We start from the raw sequence: 21,362 nt of genomic DNA, 5'->3' as shown, positions 1-21,362 counted from the left end.
GGCAAAAATGGAGGCACAAAAATTTCATCAGCCCAACCAGGAAAACGATCAGAAACCCAGACTACCATGCCAAGGTGAAAAAGCTAGAGAGCACCTAAGATCCATGGTGCAGCATTTTAACTACCAGTTGGTCAGAAACAGATGAGAATTGATTCACTCCAAGAAACACAGTTAAAGCAGAGCTACAGCAACCAAAAACAAAAGAATGAAAAAAATGTTGGGTTTTTTTTTTTTTAAAGCAGGATCAGCTATGGTTTAAGTGAAATTGTTTGGCAGCAACTGTCCCCATTTATCACTCTCTTATCTTCTTAAAATAGTTCCTGAAGACACTTGTTTTATAAGCTTAGGGTCTACAAGGGGAAGTGCTAAAAAAAGCCCATCTTAAACAGTTTAAACACTTCAGTTCATTCTATCCAGCTTCTGGGTTTGTTGTGCTTTTCTGTCTTCAATTTTTAAGAACATGCCTTTGAAACATTTTTGAACACTACCTATGTTCCAGAATGTAACAAAAAGTTTATTCACACAACAGCCATTTGTACTTACAATCAATTCTTTTTACAGCAGACATAATGTACAAAACATTGCAACACGCGTAAGCCCTACCTGTATTATCAACTTCAATTCCAGAACATTTCAACTTCTTAACCCATAGGAATTAAACATATATATATATTTTAAAAGTCAAAGCAAAAAAAATCCACAGAGACAAAAGCAAGATATCCCATGTGGAAAACTGGTTTATGGTTATGTTTATTTCAAAGTAACACCATCTTTTAAAGATGATATATCAAGTATTTTTATTTGAAGAGAGGTATAATCTCTTTATTCCAGAAATAATTTGGATCAGAACCTTCTGCTAGAAATTTAACTCCTTTCCTTGTGTTTGCACTCAAACTACAGATAACCACTTGCTATTGTTCTTGAGACTTTGGTCAATCATGTATTAGTACTCCATTAATCCAAACACAAACTGAAGTTGTTTAGGGATGCTTTTCCATTGGAATTTCAAACAAAGCTGTTGTCCTAATCTTTTTTGAAGACATGCAGTCATATGCAATCACAGTGTATTGTCTACAACGCTCAATACAACTATGTTCATGAAGCTCTAAATGCTGTAAAGCTACCAAACATCGTGAGGCTAGAAAAGAACTTCCAACATGAATGCTCATGAAGCAGCTGTAATAATGCAGCCTATTTCACCTCAAAGGTAGCAGAGACTTTTCCCTTTTCAGGTTCCAAATACTAATAGCCTTATCAGCTTCAATTTCCTTAAGCTAAACACTTAAAAATGGCACTTCAAAAGATCTACTATTCTAAGTATGAATTTATCATTGTTCTGTAATTCCTCTAAAGTTTTTTCATTCCTCCCTAAATAATCAGCAGATTTAGTCTGGTGAATCTGCTCACGACAAAGTAGAACTATTTCAGATGTCAAACAAGATGTCCTACATATAATGGATACAATGTCATTGGAAAGAACAAGAACATGTTGTTAAATCAGTATTGATTATTTGCAGGGAAAACAAATCCACTGCAGTACAGAGACTGCACAAGTCATCAGAATTCCTGTTTCATAGATTCTGTAGTTGCATCACTGGAGAGTGTGTTTTCAACAAATGAAGTAGCAGTGCAAGTGTCCACTTCCCTACTAATAATCTGAAACTACCCTCTTCAAAGCAAGCATTGTAACTTATTCGAAAGCAGCGTAAAACCGCTGTTTTAACCTCTGGTCATAAAAACTCTTAACTTTTTTGGCACCTGGGAAAATAAGAAAATTCACATTAGCCTCCAGCTTTGGAATATCTATTATTCTCCTTAGTTGTGTCCAATTCTCCAGCTTTCAAATTCAACAGTAAGATTCCCACATAGCCTCCGAAACAGGTCTCAAAAATTGCACCCTGTGTACTTGCAAAGAGCACCTTGTATGCGTTAATGAGTTTTGACATCCTGCCAATTACAGGCCTAACAAAATACCTTACTGTATGTATATACAGACACTAGAATAAGCTTTAGAAATCAATGACTATAAAAAAATAACTTTTCATCTTATTCAAATACAAGCCTTTGACCTGTTTACAGTTACTCCTCAAAATTTTGTTCATAAGTTAGTTTCAGTGCAACGACTTAACTTTTAAGTATATAGTTACAAGAAGGCTCATTGAAATGCTAAGAGGTATTCGTTTTTATTCAGAAAAAAAACCTAAAAAATAAAGCTTTAATTCTGCTGTAACTCATTTTAATTGGTAAAGTATTTGCTATATAGAAGCATTAAGTTTACCATGGATAGTACCTACACTGGAATAATTCAAAGCCCCAAAAGATTATATCTGATCATTGACTTAGGTAAACTTCTTTTTAAATCAGAGAACCAAGACAGCTACTTTTTATTCTTAAACAATATTGAATGGGAACTTTAATTTAGCCTTTTTTTTACCTCTGACATAGAGCAATATAAGCACTCTGCATTAAAACTCCAATTTTAAACAGTAGTACAGCATTGGGAAAAAAAGCAGCTCAAATACATTTTCCCCAGATTCAGTATTTCATTGTGTCAAGTTACAATATAAAAACCTTCAAAAAAAAAAAAAATTCAGTTTCAAAAAGTTTATTCCTCCTCTCTTGTGTAAGTATAAACAATCTGAAAGTGACCAGCCAATGAAATGAACTGCAGATACACGTTTAGTTTGCAGTGGTTACTACACATACCACTCCCTCCGAGATATTACCGCGCCATCTAAGTGAGAAACAAAGTCCTCATCATCGTATAATTCACCAGCCATAAAATTCAATCCATATGTTCCACCTTCATAGTAATCCATTCGTCTTTCATAACGTTCCTGGTACCTGTTAGTATTGTCTATATTGTTCAACTCAGGTTTTTCAGGGTCTTCTAAATAATCTTTAGATATTATGTTCATTGGATGATTTATTTCTTTTTTTATACTGTCAGGGTAAGAATCCACATCATCTGACTGAAGAACATCTATTTGAGACTCTTTTTGCATATCTGACGGTGGAATGTAGCTCTTAGCAAAGTAGTCACCACGGAACGTCTTTCTTCTCCTACAGCAGAGAATTCCACCCACAATACTGAGAAGTGAGAGTAAAAGAAGCCCACCCACCACAGAACCGATGATGGTACCCCAAGAGTCGTCCTGCATTGTTGGCAAGGTTGATGTTGGGAAATCTATTATTCTAGGCTGTGTTGCTAAACCTGTGATGCCATCAGTCGAAGGATGCCAGGGAACCGTGGGCAGCCGAGTGGTAGTAGTAGGAGGATCTAATGGAAAGAGCAAAGAAGTAGACAAGACACAGAAAAGGCACAGAATGTCAATGCAAGCTAAATCAGTTAAGGGTTTATAAGAAAGCAAAGTTGATGGGTATGTTCTACAAGAATAGTTTTTCATTCTCAAGTTCATGGCACTACAAAAAGTCTAACATTTTCCACAGGCTTTGAACTAGCTTCATTAAATGTGGTTTTGAGCTATGCTGCAGAAGGATAGAAAGTATAGGGAGTAAACAAAATAAAAATCATCTTCAAGTAGACACTTTGCCCTCCTCAGAGTAAGGAGATGCAGGTTTTCTGCTCAGATGTTGACTGTTCATTCATTATTTACCTCCTTCATGGAGGAAAAACCCAAGCAGTCCTCTAACTTTCCATCCAGCAGTTAGGAATACTGGATCAAATCAACTGATTATGCCACAGAGTCAATTATTCCACATTAAATCCCCACTTCAGAAATTGTTCAGGGCATTAAGTATAAGAATGAAAAACTATGAGTTGTGTGTTCAGTCAGCAACGCATGAACTACTGATTTTAAGCTAATCTCTCCAAAAACATTTATTTCATTAATACAACTTACTCAGCCTCACCTTGGGATTAGTGAAAGAAGCATAGTTAAAAATGGCACGTATTAATCTCAAAGTAACACTTATGTTGAGCAAGGAGCCTTGAGGTTTTTAAAAATAACAATAAAAAACCAGAACATTTCAAGTAAAAATTATTTCCATGCATTCTTTTTGAAAGCAATTTGATGCCTCATACACAAAGAAATTTCCATATTCATTCCTCAATATAAAATACCAATTGATTTCATGTCAGGTTATGTATGTAAACAAGAGACTGCCAGCTACCACACTTGTCCAGCACATGGCTTTTTCCTTTGTTCTTTAGGTCTACTGGAAATGTATGCATCTGTATTTACAGATCTGTATTGCTGACAAGGTTCCAAGTGATGGGCTGATGACACCAAGAAAGCCTCCTGAGATTATACCGGTCAATCACAATGTTTTATGCAACTCCAGTTCTTATTTCTGTGCCACACTGAAAAAAACCTACTTTCTGCCTTGCCCAATGCAAGCTAACTATTTTAAAAATCAATAAAGCAACACTAAACATGTTATTATAGCTTGAACCTTTTAGAGAGAATATTACATGGACAGCCAAGTAGCTCATTATACCATGTTATTTATTTAAATGCCCATAAGTAAGATTCATGGAACTACTACCACCACCATATTAGAGGTACCTTAGATTTAACACCACAAGAAGTAAAACAGATAGAACTAGAGATCTGTCACGCTTCCAATTATTTGACAAATCACAAATAGCCATAAATATGAGTTTTCATCTTACTACTCAGAGACAGACATACAATTCTCTCATAGCAGACAGAATCGTCACATTTGCAATGATCACTACACATCTTCAGACTGCATCTCACTGCTTAATGCAATATTTTAAGCTTAACACAATAAGTAAAGTTTTATACAGGTTTTCAAAATGCATAATTATATTATTTGCTATGTAAAAGTGATGATTTGTTAGGGAGCTATACGTAAATGAAATTAATTTGACAGAAGACAGAAAACCGAACAAGAAGGATGCACTATCAAAATGAACAAGAGGAATCCAGATTATGATTTTAGTAAAAACTGATTTATAGTAAGATTGATAATTTAACAAAGAAGTAGAGATTAAGGAATCCAAGTTTACCAGGCTTCCATGTCCCACACATCCATAAATCCAGAAGATAAGCTCAAACTCCACTTCCTTGAAAAGGTATTTGTTTTAGACACAAGATTTTTTAGCTCTATTTATGCCTTTTTTTTTTAAATTGTCTTTGCAATTGCTCATTTATTTCCCTCTGATAGTGAGGTTTTAAGTCCCATCTTCCACATGCACAAGTATGTAGTACTTGCATCCTGGCAAATTTAATCATCACATATGTGAAGTAAGCACAGTGGTAATTACACTGAATATATTAAAAAAAATGCGACAAACAAAGTGTTTTACAAAAGCTTTTCCTTAACTTCTGATTCATCCACCAGTTTTCAGGTTGTCCAGTTGCATTATCTAAAAGCACTAATTAGCACGTTAATCTTAAATTAATTGCAAATGTATGCTAAATTAAGCATTTGTTTTTTTGCATTCCTAGAATGTATATAACCATGACACCTGTACTGCCTGTGTCCATACCTGTTACTGTTTGAAGAATGACAAAATAAAGTTGTCCCTTCTTGTTTAAAAGGCCAATTACAACTAAGAACAAGTGAAGTTTTCTGATGTCACCCAAAGCTTTTTAAATGTAAAACTTAAGCCGTTTTTTTTTCCACTTCCTGTACCAAGCAGGTTTCCCAAACAGAGAACAACAGTAAGATCAGCAATGACAAAGTTTTTATGTCTACTCCATAATATCTTGCTTGGAAATCATATCTCAAGTGCTATCTCCAAATCAAGAAAATGCCACTCTTGTCCTTTGGTATGAAAGACAATACTCTTTCATATCAGAAAGCCGTTTAATTATAATACTTCACATAATCACCAATACATGTTTGAATTCTGAATGCTTTTTACAGAACATTGAGCACAAAATTTTCATTTTAATTGTTTCATATGGCACTTGATTCAAAAGCAACAATTTCCCACATTTTACTTAGGACCCAATGTTTAACAGCTTTCACTGATGCAGGCTTGTGCTGCTGGACAAACTACAACAACATACTAAAATGTCCATGCAGGTCAGGGAGCTAAAAGTGGCATAAATTCTGAAAAATATCTGGGCTTAAGTTAAATGCATCTTGATTTCAGTTTTTGTTTCTTATTGTTCTGGGCTCTGTTCACATCCTTATTACATGTGCCCTGCAGTAATGAGGACCAGCAAAGACCCCCACAAAATTTCTTCTCCTTTTCCATAGCTATCATCCCCATTAAAACAAGAGACACAATCGAAGAAAGCAAAAACCAGTTTTCTAGTATCAATATAATAAGTCAATCGACTCACTCCATGTACATAAAGAAGTTTTTGCTTCAAAGCCTTTGACACAGATTTCTGCCAAGTAAAGCAAGACTTGCTGTTCACTTCAAATGAAACTCTAATACCACCTCAAACTAAAGCACCATGGTCCTTGTATACTGCTTAGTTTTTCCTCTATTAATTATTTTTCCAGATGTTTCCAATAAAAGACAGTACCAACTTTCAACAGCATGAGTCTGATAATTTTATTTTTTCCTTAAATGACTATTCTTGATCATTTTCTCAACTCTTACAATACAAACAACTTTGCCTGGGAAGGTGAGTTTCTACAATTAATTTTAGTAAAGACATCCAATTAACATGACATGTGTCATGGCCCAAACACCACATCTTCCCACTTCAATCCCCCTGAAGTACCCAGACACTTGAACAATGAGGACCCACCTTTGCTTCTGTAGTAAGTCAAAGCCAACAACAAGCCAAGTGTCAGAAAGATGAATGTGAAAAGAAATGGATGGAGCATCCTTTGAACCAGATCATTAGCTTAAAAATCTTAGGTTAAGGCCTGTCTTGGTATCAATATCAACAAGCACATCATTTTAAGAAAATCAACTAGATAACACAGTATTTTTAAACTATAAGTAATTTTGGATTTAGCCCACTATGAAATAATTCAGAGGTAAGGTGACCAGCTCTATAATAGGTAAGATAATTCAATACTGGTACACATCTCCTTTGGTTAAAATGTCAGTTAAACATTACAGAAGTAGTTTAGGAAGGAAAGATTTCTTGGATAGTTGTTGTAAATTAATATAGACAAAGTCTGCCTAGATCCAAAAGTCACAATAAAGTGGTTAAAAGTAGTTCTCCTTATTTGAAAAAAAAAAAAAAAACAACACCCAAATCAAAACACAAACCCCACATGATTCAAGGTGCAAACATCCCTTTCTTTGCCAAGGACCTCCTATCTATTACTTATAATCCAAAACTGAGTTGGCTTTGCACAAATTACAAGATCTCTTTGAACTTGTAATTTTCCTAAGTGATAAGTATCTGTCTGTACCTGTATTACATGTATGTTTGCACAGAGACATATTTACCTTTGCTTCTTAACCTGCTGTTGTTGCTAAATTTCACTTACATGGCAAGTACTTAAAAACTGAATAATAATTCAATGTAGCTGGGTGTTATAAAAACAACCCTTTCTCTCAACTGATGAAAAGCTTACATAGCAACTCCTCTGTAACAGCAGGGAAAGCTGCCTTTCCATCAAAGGAGGCTTTCAGAAATGTCCGAGAAGAACTGATGTGGAAACTTATCATTCTTTCTCCAACCACTGCGACTCTAAAAGTCAAGAAATAGATGAGGACACTGTGTAACTCTCTCCCCACAGTTTCTTGTCTATGAAGGCTCCACACTGGAGTAGAACATTTCCCTTTAGATTATTTTTCAGTGTATGTGCCCCCACGTCTATTTTGGCAGCATGATATGCAGACAGGTACCATCAATTTCTTTCATCAGAGTCAATCATCCCCTTTCAAAGTTCAGAGTACTTTTGTAGGTTCTAGTTGGGATTTCCACACACCAAATAGAAGACTTTGGTATTTCTTTGGGATACAGGAGAAACTTATCATTAACATAAGCTGGAGCACAAAGGAATGTTCAGGAAGACCATTAAAGTTTCAAAGCATGCCATACCAGGGAGTAAGAAAGTTAACAGTCAGAATATCCTGGGAAGTCCTTTGCTACACAACAGAAAAAAAAAAAAAAGCAGTTTGTACATTAGAAAATAAACGAGTGCCTGAATTCACAATGCTCTCTCAGAACAGAAATTTATTTATGAAGAAACAAAAGTAAAACCGAGGATCAGCCTCTCCTATGTTAATCCTGACAATGCCCACTCTACAAGAGGGTGACCCTGTACTTACAAATCACACCTTCCCAGGATTGCTGGCTAACAAAGGCTGGCTTTACTTTTAACAAAAGTAGTGTCTCTCAAAGGCAGTCATGACAGAGGAAGTAAGCACGTTCCTATCTGAATGCAAGTCTCACAGGTCACTTCTCCCTTGCAAGTGGAGAAAGGAAAGGCCTCAGTAAACAGTATGAAGGTGAAGGAACACAGAGCCAAGAAAACAAGATACAATTCCTTGCATAAGAAAACGGAGTAAATCAATATTGCAAGAGGAAGTGCTTTACATATCAAGCTGACGGTTTGCTTTGAAAAACCTACAGGACTACATCCAGAACTTCAACACCTGAACCCCATGAGAAGCATGACTTGCTTTTGCTTGAAAACTACACAAGAAGTTTAACTTTATGTCACTGAATGAGTAAAAAATAGCAAAGATATCAGTGCCTTAAAAGCAATATAAAAAAAGTCTGTCTTCAAATAACATTTGAGTATTTCTCTACCCCTATAAAGATGTATTATCTCCTGTAAATAAAAACTGGTGATTTTACCATTTAGTTGGTATCAACTTCTCTTTTATTTCCCTATTCCACTTTAAGAGTACTAACAAAGTCTAGGAGTACACCAAAACTTATTAAAAATACAGCTTTATTTTTTTAACAATGAATATCAGGACCAAAGGCAACTTTTTTGCTCAGCTTACATTATAATCCTAGAACACATTTCAACTCGAGATATTTTTTTGCCAGCAGTTAAAAAAAAACCTTAACTACCAGCATTGTGACTGTTCAGAAGCATTAACATCATAAATCCTTTTTGACAGCTTTACAATTAAAATTTCAAAGATGGTGTGATGATACAGCTTTGTCCACTAGCTTCAAGCTTTCCCTTTGTTTTATACCAAGTTTCATACATTGGATAAAAGCAAAGATAGAAAAATAAGCTAATGGTTTATTTCATGTTATTGCTGATTGCTTCATAGTGCAGCAGTGCCATGTTTGCCATTACTAGATACCTCGTCAGTTAAGTCAAATATTAAAGGTGGTAACATTATTTCATAGTTACTTGTCCATTCTGCACCATTAAGGGCATTTCAGTTATTTAAAGAGCCAATCACAATGAAAAGTTATTCTTAAGAGTTACAATAAAATGTGCTTTATATTACTTTCTGAAAACAACACAGGTGTTACACTTACAATTGCCCCACCTCTCATTTTTATCAACTCTCCTATATATGCAAGGTTAATACACAGTGGTTTTAATCAGTTTGGTAGCATGATCAACATGAGGTTTTAAAAAACTGAAATTAATTTAATGTCAACTAAAGTATTTGTTGTTACTGCTGCACTTAACCAGGAGAATCACGACTATGATTTCTAGCTAGCTGAGGTTCAGTTTTGGTGCTCCCTAAAACCAGTTAGGGTTTGCTAATTGCAAGTAAATCACTGCAGCAAAACAAAGTTGCTGAACAAAGCTGAAAAGCAGCGCTCATGGTAAACAGTATCCATCAGTTCACACCACAGATCAACTGCTGCAGCTTAACTATCTCTGCAGCAAGCTTATTAAGCTCTGTTACATTTGCCATGGGCTAGAACACAAGCCGTCACCACAGCCCAACTGGCCTGTATGATGCTTCTGCTTTTCAAAAACTTGATTCATTTTAGGAAACGCCATACACGACTTCCTGGTTGGCCTATTTTGGTCTGTTAATTGCAAACATAATTTGAATGATGGCCTTATATCCTCATGCATGACAATCATGGTAAAAAGCATGAGTTGTACTTATAGCAGATGATATTCACAGAACTGACAACTTGAAAAGTGGTGCACTTGAAAAAACTTCCCCCATTCCTGAGAATTAGAATAGGGCTGAAAACAGCTATGAACTGTACTGTTATTTTCTGAGTAAGTGTATTTCAATGTTACAATGCAGGCAAATATTTCACCCTATTTAATGATGACATTTGAATTTTTTTACTTGATACTTCTTAAAACATGCCAGTCTTTGTTACTGTTTTGAGACTTCTATGTAGCAATGAATTCTTCTTCATAGAAGCAGAATTAGAACCAAGCATCCAAAAGTAACTTCTCACCAAAGTAACTTTCCCAACTTGAAATCTTTTAACTTATATAAAAAAGTTATATATAAAAGGTGTATAAAATTCTAGCTATTAAGTTGTTTACAAATAATTCCACTGTCTCAAACTACTTAGAAGTTAAGGGGAAACTAGGTCATTAACTAGGCAGTTAATTAGAACTTAACTACAATGTAGGCCATTGTGGAAGCTAGTATGTCAGTGTGACTGCAACTCCATCATTTGTTTTAAAGATGCAGACAACTATCAAAAATGAATTCTGACAGACGTGGCTTCAAACATCCTGGACCTTCAGTTTTAGTTGCAAGTTCTCATTCTCACCTCCACTCTTAAGTGTTCATATTGAGTTTTAAGTTCTTACTAAGGAGTCATCTATGTTTGTATCCATGCCAGCATGCACTCTGACACTTAATTCCCTTATCGAAACAGCAAATGTCAATAACTTATTGAAAAGATTTTAATTTTCATGTTTGTATTATCTTTCTTATAAAAATGACATTAACATTTATTGATCAAGCTACGTATTAGCTAATTTTCCTAATCCATTATGGAAACCTGGAGAGCTTTTTCACCCTTGTAGGGCACCATTCACATATACCATAAGTCATGCTGTTTTTTCACAAAGAAGGTGCCATAGTAAAACATTAATTACACTGTGTTAACAGATACAAGGTTGTGGGCTCCAACAGCAGTAATGCTAAACAGTCACACACCTCTGCTATATTACACTAAGTAGATCAGCAAGTTCTGCATGAGATACTTAACTTCATGATTACTGGATATCTGCATCCTGAGAAAATGAGATGAGTAACTGATGTGAAACACATTCAGAACATAACCCTAACTTCCTTAAAGAAGAGCACCTTTGGCTTTCCTAAATGTAGTTCATCACCTCCCAACAACATCTGTTTTTTCAATTTATTACAGACAAGGTGCTGTTTATTGCCATCAATATATCTTGTCAAACACAGGTTAACACTGTAAGAAACAAATCTCAGTTCACCTACCAAGAGAAAGTAATAATTTCAGAAGCACCTGAAGTTTAAGAATTTCTACTACATGTTTTTAATTATTAATTATCCCAAATTGTATTATAGCTCTTAAATCCATACTTCAAATAGGTTTTCACACAAAATGTGTAAATATTTCATGCATCAACTGGCTCTTCAGTTTGTTAATTCAATCACTGACCAAAACACAGTTAACACACTGTCTTTGCTGAGATGACTTACCTAATATGTAGACAGTCTTCTGATCGCTCCTCTGACCAAGTGAATTAGTCACCTTACAGATGTAAGTCCCAGTGTAGTTATAAGTCAATGGGCTGCTGAACTGCAGAGTATTGTTGACAGACAGCAATCCTTCAGGCCACTGTCCATCCAACCTAGAAAAACAGTTATATTTCAAATGTGAATCTTACAACTAGTTTAAATAGAACACTTTAAAACAATATTTGTAATAGTCGGTAAAGTGAACTTTTCACTGTGCTCTGACATTGTCAGTGGGCTTTTCTTGGACTTTCTCAGTGTACACCTGAACATTTATTTAGTTTTTAATTTCTGTGCCAAATCCTTTAAATGTCAAGTCTGCTGGCACTAGCAAGCTGTCTAAAAATGAAGACTACTACAGCTAAAAAACATCATCTCAAAAGAACTTGAAGGAACAAGCCAACTCAAGCTCTAAAAACTAACAGTCTAACTAAGAAGCACTTATACTGCTGTCAGGATTGTCTGCCTGTTCTTTTGCATCCAGTTGAGCTATCACAATAAATATTTCTGTCCATACATGCTTAATTTACAGGGCATTTTGACTAGAATTTCTGAGCAAGAGTTCAAGCAGTTTCCCCCTCTCTTGACCTGCTTTTTCTCATCCCCCATCACTTTTCCATCCAAATTACAGCACTGAAACAGAATGTGGAGAACATTTGGAGAAACAACTGGTTAAAAAAAAAAAATTGTTTCTGGTCAACTGGCCTTTCCAACTCTATCATTTCCCTGTACCACTCTGCCTGAGATTGCAGTAACAACTGAGTAAACACGATGAGAAAGGGGAAAGGGCAAAAGCACTGAAACTATTTTAACAGAGCTGCCAACTGCCCATTAAACACCTGTGTATAATTTCATGCTGTTGCATCCCATGTTTTATCTAAGTATCTATTAACAGCTAACCAGGCCTAAATCAATATGCAAGCATGTGCTCACCAGATCACAGTACCTTGAAAGCATTTAGAAAGTGTGCTTTTATAAACAGCATTGAAAAAAAGTCACCCAACACCTTAAAATAAGTACTCAATTAAAAAAAACTAAACACCCCACAGTTAACAGCAAAAATGATCTCCAACATATGTAGGTTGAAGACAACATTCCTACTACTTTGCTGTGATTATTGCCCAGAACTGCCTCAGCCATATTAAAGCTGATAAAAGTGATCAAGCACATATTCCATAATTCATTAGTACCAGAAGTATTTATTTCCAGAAACATTATAAAACAGCCAATTTGTTTGCCAGGTCCATGCTAATAAAATTCTCATACATTCAACATTTTAAAATTATTGACAATGAAAATATCAGTATGCCAGCAAGTACAGTGTCATCTTTGATTCCAAGAGATACCATTTTTTGGTATGGTAGTTCTAGAAGCTACTATAATTTGACACCAGTAAGACAGCACACAATTGAACACAGCTACTTTTTGGTTCCTTAAATACTCAAGCTACCCTTTTCTTACATGGATTCCCCACACACACACACACTTGAAGCTCCTCATGCACCAATATTGCAGCCTCTTTGATAGGTTTTGTTTCTGCTCAAAAAGGTACCCTAGTTTTGCTCCAGAAAAATCAGCTTTTTTGTAAGAGTTGGTTCCATTTTAACCTTAGGAGATATAAAAGTCACCTCTGAAGTTTGAAGTGCTTTAAATGTATTTAAATATGTTTATTTCTTCTGGAATTTCAGACAGAGGCAGTATTGATTAGTTTTTACATATGTCTCAAAATCAAATGAGAGAACTGAGAACCCAGTGCATCTGAAGAAACAAGTGGTACTGCTGTTTAGTTGCAATCCTGGCAAGCTTTTCTGAACATAGGAATTTTTATGTGTTGAAATTTCTCATCACACTGATTTTGAGCTAAGCCTGGGATGGGGATGGCAGCCCACTGTAGCAGTAGGTAAAGTACACATTTTACTATAGTTAGTTTAGCATAGCCATGCCACTCTGAAAATTTCAGTGGCTGGTTTTAAGATCGAGTCAGTTACAGTAATGTTTTCTTTTCCTGCAATGCTGACATCAAGCAACTCCAAACTTATCAATACAACATCTTCAATCCACGTCATGACTACTCTTCCTCTCCATTAAGTTATATCCACCATTGAGAAGGTAGGGAAATTGATTACAGCTTCAAATAAATAAATATTCCCAAATATTTACCAAGAGAAGCCACTATAACAGTTACACATAAATTCACACTATCCTTGGGAAAGTTATTTCCTTTTCTACAGGCAGCAAGTAAAACTAAAAGGGCTGAGTTTATTTTTTTTTTTCTTCACAGGAAAGACTTATCTGTGCTTGCTTTTATTGTCCTCCTTTGTCTCTTGCACAAAGTACAGCCATGGCTGCAAAAGCCAAGCAGTACACTTCAGAGTAGGGCCCAACTAATTCACATATTCATGAAGTGTGGCTGCTATGTTCAATTTTTTATTTTACTAGACACCTGTTCAAGACCTAGTTTCCATCACGATGGATTCATCTGACTTGGCAACTACTTGAGCACTTTGAAAAACATGACAAATTCTGTAATTCAGTAAGCCATCTCAACCGTAATTTTCAGATTTTAAAATGCAGATACAGAAAAGTCTGTTCCAGTGTTTACAATCTACTCTCAGTGATGATAAAACTGAACTAAAAAATAGTTGGATCCCTACTAGACTTACTGGTCTTTGTTCTACATGTTGCAGCATACACAGTTTAATCTACTTTGAGTAACTAAAGAGACTTTACCCTGAGAGTAATGACAAACTGTTCAGGCATATAAATTTACAAGATATCCACCCACCCATATTCATACATACACATATCTTGTATCCTCCTTTTAAAAGGCTGGATAAAATCATTACAACCCAATATAAGTCATATACTCTTTGTTTTCAAAACATGCATTTACTGTAAGCTAAGCAATTATACCACTTGAATCATGTGCCAAGTCTCTTTATATAAATATTTACCTGGTCCACATAAATTCCATAGGTAATGGATTTGCATCAGCATTACATTTGAGTTGAACGTTCCCTCTTCCAATGAACCAGTTTCCATCATAGCCAGTTACTGAAACTTCTGGGGCATCTGACAAAAAAAGATTCCATCTATCAATCACAATTTTTTTGTTAAGAGTGAATTGTGTCTAATGGTCAGATCAGTGGAGCAGAAGGGGGCTTTTTTGTTTTTTTTCTTTTTTTGGAGGGGAGTGAGGAAGTGGGATGTGTGCTTTCATTGTTGTTTGTCTGTTTTTAATTTAAAGACCACCAGCACCACCAAAATACAGAGAACACAATGCAGCTCCAAGCTACAGCATAATATGTAGCAATGAACAAGTTGTTTTAATCAGTGCAACTTTCCCCGTGTTTTCAGCAACCGTACAACACCTTGGGGAAGTGAGAGGACTTCAGAAGAAAAGAAGCTATTTCATTCTTTTGGGAAGTGAGGAACAGTAATTTAGAGCTACTTCTCACTAAAAAGATACAGCAAAGGGTCAGAAACAGCCTTTGGAAAAACCAGGTAATTAGGAAATCACCAAAAAGTTCACAGATGCCAGCTATAAAGATTAAGTTATCCACTGGCACCAATACATAAAATTATGTTTTTAAGGCTCTAAAAAGCAAGGCGGTGATGTCAGATAAGCCAGAGACACCCAGCTGAAATATTCAGAAGCCACAGAACAGACAGTATGATTTAGTATAAACTCCTACAGCAGTGAGGGAGAAGCAGTGGCAAAAGCTGTGTCAGGGAAGACTGAGGAACACACACTGCTGCTCACTTGCTGCTGTGTTACTATACAATTTTCTTAGAAAGTCTTAAACATGCCTTAACACTAATTTCAGATAAAAATATTTAAGATCAATTTGCATCCTCATTTCACTTTAAATATGAAACTTTATTCTCTTCTTCAGTGTTTGAGACAATGATGGGAAAAAAACCACCTTTTAGTTCTATTTCTGTATCAATGGCCCTTCAATCTAAAACTTCAAGACTGGTAAAATAAAGCCACACTAATCACTATTTTATGCCAAAATAAGTGATTCTTTACCAAACAGAATAAAAACAAACCCAAATTAGATTCTAGCCAAACCCAAATAGTAAGTCTACTTTTTCCAGCCACTACATTTCTTCTAATTGAACTGACAGACTTCTGTGATTTAGGAACTTTAAACCAGCACACAGCTGAGACAGGATAATAAAGGAACAACTTGAAAATAGTTGGGTTTGGTCACATATGCATTGTCTAACCAAAAAAAAAAAAAAAAAAGGGTCACATAACTAAAGTTCATCTTAACTGGTTTTAGGTAAGCAGCATTGTAAGCCATCTCACCACATATTTTCACGTGTTTTAAAGCCACACATTTGTTAAACAAGCCTGGTACACATTTGAATTATATGAGCAACTTGAAGCTGAATATCAAATGTTAAGAATGTATGTATTATGTTCTTGTTTCCTTATGTTAATTAGAGTGGACAAAGCTTAGTGATTAATCTGAAAATAACTTACTGACCATAAGGCCTACTTTCAACTTGTCATCTCAAACATGAATCTTTATTACAATTCTCTTTACTATTGCTGAAATTAAGACACTATAAAGAGCTTACAGATCAACTGAGTTTGTTATTTTGTCAGTAATTTTTGAATTTTATTTTTAAACATGAATAATAATGTCGACCCGTGATTCAATATCCAAAACAAACAACACAAACAAACATAACAGTGTTTTAGCTTCATGACCTTATTGGCAAAACAGAGACCCCAGGTTTCTACTCCTGCCTGACCTGCCTCAATCACAGCTTAGATTTCTGTAGAGTTTTCATTTCCTTCATTTTCCTGAAGCAGAAAGTGCTCATCTCCTTCCTGTGGAAGGTATACACCGATTAAGAGGGTGGTTGTAAGAGATATACCAAGCAGCATCTACCTTACAGAATACTTACACTGTATGTCCAACACATAAGGGTATCGGATCTCCTTTTCCAAAGCAGGGTGCCTCACAACACAAGTTATGTGTCTTCCTCTTGCAAACCGCGTGGGCATAATCACGTACTGGCTTACAACTGTCACTGTTTCATTTGGAAACGGAGTAGAGATGGGGGGGTTCTTATCACCAAAGTCTCCTTCCCAGTCAATCTGTGCAGCAGGTTTTCCAGTGGCTGCTGTACAAGTGGCTGCTATTGTCAAGTTTGCACCATCTATTAGAGGGTTTGGTCCTTTCGTTAAGCTCACAACAGGTTCAACTAGGGAGGGGAGAAAAAGTAAATTTAGACAAGAAAGACTCCACATCTTTGAAACTGTCACTGTGTAAGATTTAAACAAAATCTAATCCATTTGCAAAAGCCTAGGCTAATCAGATATCCCAGAAATAAGCTCAGAGGTGACAGCTTCATGAAGATTTTGCCTGCTGACACTATTCACCTTTGTCCGCTCATCCAAGTTCGGAGCTGTTCATTCACTACATTTAATGCACTGACAGGGAATTCCAGTGTGGATAGGTCCAAAACGCCAACTACAGTGCTCCAGTTGTAGTGTCTGACAACAGACAGCTTAAAATATTAAGTTGAAACTACAGTGCATTTTTTTTTTCAAAAAGCTTAGATTCTGCTGCCTTTTCAAGCATTCAAGTATTAATCTATACTGCCAGTTTATGTCATTTCAAAGCTACCTCAGTGTTTTAACACCCAACATTAAGAGTTTAAGCTTTTGTTCATCAGTACAATATAAATGACTTCCATGCTGCAAAGGAAATTCAACCTCCAAAAAAGCATTATTCTGTATACACACACCACACACTGAATATAGAATCTAATGTGTATGTGCAAATACATGTAATTTTATATAAAATTTATATGGTTTTGATACACAAAGAAATTGTTTTTAATTATTGATAAAATTCTGCCTATGAGTATATTTTTGTGAATGAATCCCTATAAAAGTAAAAAATTTGAACTCAGTACTACACCCAAGACACATGGGAGGATGTTACCTCCTTGTAAAACCACTGCCCACCCCAAAATTTTGCAGATTTAGGCAATGCACTTGACTATAACAGGAAGTTTAGTTCCTTATGTACAAGTCTACCGCTGAGGGCCACAGACTGAAAAGTTTTGAAAAATTTCCTTTTTCTTTTAACAGGGTTTTTTTTCAGCCCTGTACAAGCCATCCACCAGTTGCAGTCTAAGGTAGAAATACTATCTGGTCCTTCAGACACAAACCAAGGTTGTGCTTTTTTAGAATAGCCCATTTGTGTCACCAATATTGTAAGATACAGGTTTTGCAGTAGAGTAGCAGGCTATTACATAATGCTCGTCTCTTGCTCTTATCAGGCTGCTGGGAGTCCTCTAGGGCAGGTCATTCCTACACACCATAATTCTTCCGAATCCACCTCAGTGGACCAGCACTCACTAATCACAAAGCAAAGACAAGTCTTGCAACTTCTATGCCTTTCAGGACAAGAAGGAAAAATTTAGGTCATGGAATTTCTTTCCCAGAAGTTGAAGTTGAGCCACACACACAACTTGAAATGAAATAGAGCAGAGATCACCATATCTGGCAAGATACTTCTCCAACTACCTATACCTTCCAAAGATAACTGGGTATCAAATATTTTCTTTCATCTGGAGTGAATTCAGTGCCAGGATCAGTCTGTGACTGTTTTCTGCTCAATCTAACACTGCTCATGTCTGAAGAAAGTAGTTTATTATTTGCTCAATTACACTAAAGGGAAAGGCAGCTACTAAACGGATAACCTTATAAAAATGTCTTTTCTGTTCTATGATTGGAAGAGCTTAAAGAACATAAATCACCGTGAAATTGAAGGTTTTTTGGGCCAACACTGAGAGCAAATTATTTTCTACTTTGTTTCTCTGAATGCTTACCCTCTGTGATTTGTTAGTGACCTTACTGTAAATAAACCAACAGCAGGGGTTTTATGCCAAGTTCTACACTCACTCTCCTATATCTGAAGCATCTCTAATGGAGCTTCTTTCAAATCTGATTCCCTGCTCTCCAACACTAGCAATAACTAGAGCTTTCTGCAATAAGCCTGGAGCATTCTATCATCTGGAAAAAAAACCAACCCTTTAAAACCTAATATGGAGGACCTGACACTACACAGCTTTGTTATTTCACCCACAGTTTGGTTTCCATGCTTTTTCTCCCCAAATCACTAGCTGTAACTTTTTCAGTAGCTTCTGTAGTATTAATAAAGGCAGATGTAAACACTCAAATTTACATTTAGAATTTTATAAGCATAAAGATTTTAATTTTTGCTGTATCACTCCCTGCCTGAGATCTCTGTACAGTGAAATCAATTAAATAAGCAACTATCAGTAGCGTTTCATGCCAGCAATATAGAGTCAAAGAATTTCAGCTGGAAATAAAGTTTCATATATTCTATTCTTGTGACTAAAAAAAAAAAGTACCTACCTGCAGAATTTTTCTTCCACCTCTTTGTAAAGGGACATATAAGTAAACAAGAACTCTTAACTAAGGTAGCAGAGATCTCCAGATTTAAAGCAGACTAGTCAGTTCTCTTCTTTTAGAAAAAGAAGTCTACAAGTATTAAGTGACAGTAGCCAGAGAGCAGGATACACTAATTAAAAAAGCCCACTTTCTGCTAAGATTATCATTATTAGGAAAAAAGACTATTTTCTCAAGTGGTACCAGAAATTTGTGACATAAGCCAGTTTGTGTCCATTGTGTAATACTTAGTTTTACACTTGTCAACAAGACACAAACTTGACCTACTCAAAACTACTCAACTCTGTAAAATACTTATTCCCAATCCAATGTGTTCCAGTGCTTTAGTTTTTTTTCTATATTTCACAAATGTTTAGGCTTCTACTGTCACATCTTCCCATAAATTATGATTCTTGGACTACACACCAACTACAAGATAACTAAATAGCCACATACTAAAAAGCAGAAAGCAACTGCAGCTAGGATCCTTATTTCTATAGTTTATTGTTCAGAATTATCATTTGTCCCAGCAACTGAAGCAAAACCAGCAGAAACCCAGCTAGTTATTTTACACGTTACATATATTCTACATGTATACATATCTCATATATATATATATTCTACAGCCTCTCTAGATGCTTCACTCATGGATTTAGAGAAGTATCCAGCAAATGAATCCATATAAGGGATTCACACAAGGGGCCATTGGCACCTCACCTCTCTCAATGGGAAACAGTTATACCACTTTCCATTTGGATAAAGGATTACCCAAAAGAAGGGGGTTGGAAGGGTTTTTTGTGGTAGTCTTTTTCTTACCTTTCTTTTGGAAAGTGTAACTTCTACATGCACCAACTCTTGCAGCAGTCCCCTTTTATCCCAGGAGCATTCAGTGTGCCACCTGAATCATACTGAAACATGTCCTACAGACTTTCATTGCTCACAGTGGTGGTGGTGAACACATGAAGGCAGCTGGGAGACCATTAGAGAAGCTGCTTCACCCATTCAGTAGAAACATTATGCTCTATTGAGGTCAAATGAAAAAGATGGTGAAATGCTTTGTTTGGGAAAGGAAGCCACCAATCCCACGGAGATCCAAAATCAGAAGAGTCCTGCTTCCACAGTGTAAGAGTTCAAGGGCAGTGGTGGTTTCCTCCCTGACTTTAAATCATCAGCTGAGTAGATACACTGATTGAATGGACAGAGGTCACTGCCCACCGATCATTTCATTCATGTAAATTAGAAGAATAGTCACACAAATCTAAAGCAACATTATGGCATGAATTACATTTGTGCTATAAAGATATTTAAAGTCTCACCTAAATTGCACATACTGACTCATGACCATTACCTGATTTAACTCTACTTACTCTACCTTCATCTTATGTTCAACATGGACCTCTCACTGCTTAAGTCCTTACACTTCATAGAAAACCAAGATAACAAAACATTCAAACAAGAAAGAGCCTTAAATCCTATTGCATTAAGTTTCCAGGCCTCAAAGTTTCTTCTTGATTTTAAATATTTCATAAGCCTTTTTCAGCTGTTTCTGTTACTTTTAAAACTTTTCTTCTGCCACTGTGCACAGGAGGTCTGGACAAAATTGGAATGATTACAACACAAACAAGATTATTTCCTCTTGCCATTAAATTCACTAATTCCTTGGCAACAGCACGACACTGGGAATGTTCCTTCTTCATTGCAACTGACATTTACTTGAATAACTTCTTTCCAAAACAGTATTTCTAGCCTTTATTTTCTCTCCCCTCAAAACCAGCAGCTTTATATTTCTGTGTACCTTATCCTATTGGATAATTAATCCTTAATTACTGACTTTTAGGTTGTTTTGTTTTTGTGGTTTTGGTTTTTTTTTTTTGTTCGTTCATTTTAAGACCAGTCAGACCAGATAACTTTGTTATCTACTTGATACTTTTTCTTGACCCAGAATATCGTGTGGTACTTAATGTGTATATCTCAGGGACTTTTTAAACATCATTACTTTATTAGAAGTATCTGAGAGGATCCAGTTTCTATCCTGTCTGACACGCACCTTCTTCTGATTGCTAATTGTAAGAATTTCTACATGAGAGTGTCTGGGATCTATTCATGGTGACAGACACTCACCTGCACAGCTCATTGTTCACTTGCAGCATTGGTAAGAGCCAGGCTGCAGAAGAACAAGACCTCATTTATCGATATCTATGCTGAGAAATCTAACTTGGCAAGACAGCAGAGTCAAGCCAAACCAAGTATTTAAAACAGTCATGTACAGCACTCAAGTTGGCAACATAAAAATTATGTCAGCTGTGCAAGCTGACCTGTCACAATCAATCTCTTCTGCCTCAAGACACCAGTTTGGCCCATTTGGTCAGTGTCTTTTAAAAAACAGCA

General features: G+C 36.0%; 1 protein-coding gene across 9 annotated transcripts in view; it reads right to left on the bottom strand.

Moving 5' to 3' along the window:
* Window positions 1–21,362, bottom strand: part of NECTIN3 (nectin cell adhesion molecule 3) — a 118,361-nt gene that overhangs the window by 74,740 nt on the left and 22,259 nt on the right. For 8 of the 9 annotated variants that reach the window (XM_051779994.1, XM_051779998.1, XM_051779996.1 and 5 more), the window contains 3 exons: window positions 16,454–16,753; window positions 14,485–14,602; window positions 11,495–11,646 (listed from right to left, as the gene is read on the bottom strand). In XM_051779994.1, coding sequence (XP_051635954.1) covers window positions 11,495–11,646; window positions 14,485–14,602; window positions 16,454–16,753 — 570 coding nt within the window. Of the gene's footprint in view, window positions 1–493; window positions 3,281–11,494; window positions 11,647–14,484; window positions 14,603–16,453; window positions 16,754–21,362 lie in introns of those variants that run through there. The other variant, XM_051779992.1, reaches the window with a different exon arrangement.

The sequence above is a fragment of the Manacus candei genome, unplaced genomic scaffold (genome assembly GCF_025592945.1).
Source record: "Manacus candei isolate 608988 ecotype Guabito, Panama unplaced genomic scaffold, ASM2559294v1 h1tg000014l, whole genome shotgun sequence".
NCBI lineage: Eukaryota > Metazoa > Chordata > Aves > Passeriformes > Pipridae > Manacus > Manacus candei.
This window is presented reverse-complemented; position numbering and strand designations above follow the sequence as displayed.